Source organism: Labrus mixtus, chromosome 7 (genome assembly GCF_963584025.1).
Source record: "Labrus mixtus chromosome 7, fLabMix1.1, whole genome shotgun sequence".
NCBI classification, from domain to species: Eukaryota; Metazoa; Chordata; class Actinopteri; order Labriformes; family Labridae; genus Labrus; species Labrus mixtus.
In genome coordinates, this window is record NC_083618.1 from 31,347,057 (window position 1) to 31,348,340 (window position 1,284).

The 1,284-nt window shown below is 47.7% G+C and overlaps 1 protein-coding gene across 1 annotated transcript in view; it reads left to right on the forward strand.

Moving 5' to 3' along the window:
• LOC132977171 (phosphatidylinositol 4-phosphate 3-kinase C2 domain-containing subunit beta-like) overlaps positions 1–941 on the forward strand; it is a 14,568-nt gene extending 13,627 nt beyond the window's left edge. Inside the window, exon 5 of the mRNA XM_061041612.1 lies at positions 210–941. Coding sequence (XP_060897595.1) covers positions 210–334 — 125 coding nt within the window. The 3' untranslated portion in view covers positions 335–941. The remainder of the gene's footprint in view (positions 1–209) is intronic.
• Positions 942–1,284: the final 343 nt, after the last annotated feature.

The window sequence follows — 1,284 nt, forward strand, 5'->3', positions numbered from 1 at the left end:
CTCCTCCAGCCTTCTCATATTTATTCAGTAGAAAGTCTACATTTGTTTAATATGATCACATACTGGAGACACGGAGGCTCAAACTTCAGGAGCATGACTTCAGAATAATGAAAACAAAACGGTGAATCTATTTGTTGAAGGACAGAGGGATAAAGATGAAGTGTTCATATTTGATAATAAAACTCTGTTTGTGTCTCGTTGTGTTTGAGGTTCGTCCACCGTGGACCTGCTCATCTATCAGACTCTGTGTTACGCTCAGGACGACCTGGATCACCTGGACGTGGACCACTACCTGCTGAAGGTCTGCGGACACGACGAGTTCCTCAACAAGTAAGAACCTCGACCCGACCGCGTCCCTGAGAGAGTCTGACGGTGTCGAGTTACGTCCCAGGAGCTGCTGTGGTTTCTTCTGTCAGCCGCCATCACGCTAAGATCAATCCACATGAAACAGATGTGTCTGTTAACATGGAGGAGGCGGAGCTTATGACATATACTACAGACAGCCAGTAGGGGGAGCTCTCAGGGTTTGTCTGTCTTTTTTACAGTCTATGATTTATACTGATGTTAGCTCTAAAGGTACACCTGGCTGACATGAAGTTTAGACCTTTTAAGTGTTTTACACGTTTAATATGAAGGAACCTCGTCGCTGCATCCTGAGCTCCGTGCTCCGTTTCTCCGAGGTCAGTAGTGAGTGATTTAGAGGCGCTCAAAGGCGCCCGCAGTGAGTTTTCCTCCTCCGAGCAGATTCATGAAGTTTTATACAAAGTTTAACGACCGCACAGAGCGTGTCACTCCATCTGTGGTCGGAGCTCCACACTCATAATAACAGAGGACTGCTGAGCTGTGGCTGCTGCTACACCAGCTACGCTAATGTGCTAACCACAACACACACACACACACACACACACACACACACACACACACATACACAGACACACACACACTACACAGACACACACACTCACACACACACACACACACACACACACAGACACACACACACACACTACACAGACACACACACACAGACACACACATAAAGTACTGTACAGCAGCTCTCTGGGGATTCATACAGTAACATTAGTCCAGACAGACGTGGGACAGCTGCAGCGTGTGTGTGTGTGTGTGTGTGTGTGTGTGTGTGTGTGTGTGTGTGTGTGTGTGTGTGTGTGTGTGTGTGTGTGTGTGTGTGTGTGTGTGTGTGTGTGTGTGTGTGTGTGTGTGTGTGTGTGTGTGTGTGTGTGTGTGTGTGTGTGTGTGTGTGTGTGTGTGTGTGTGTGTGTG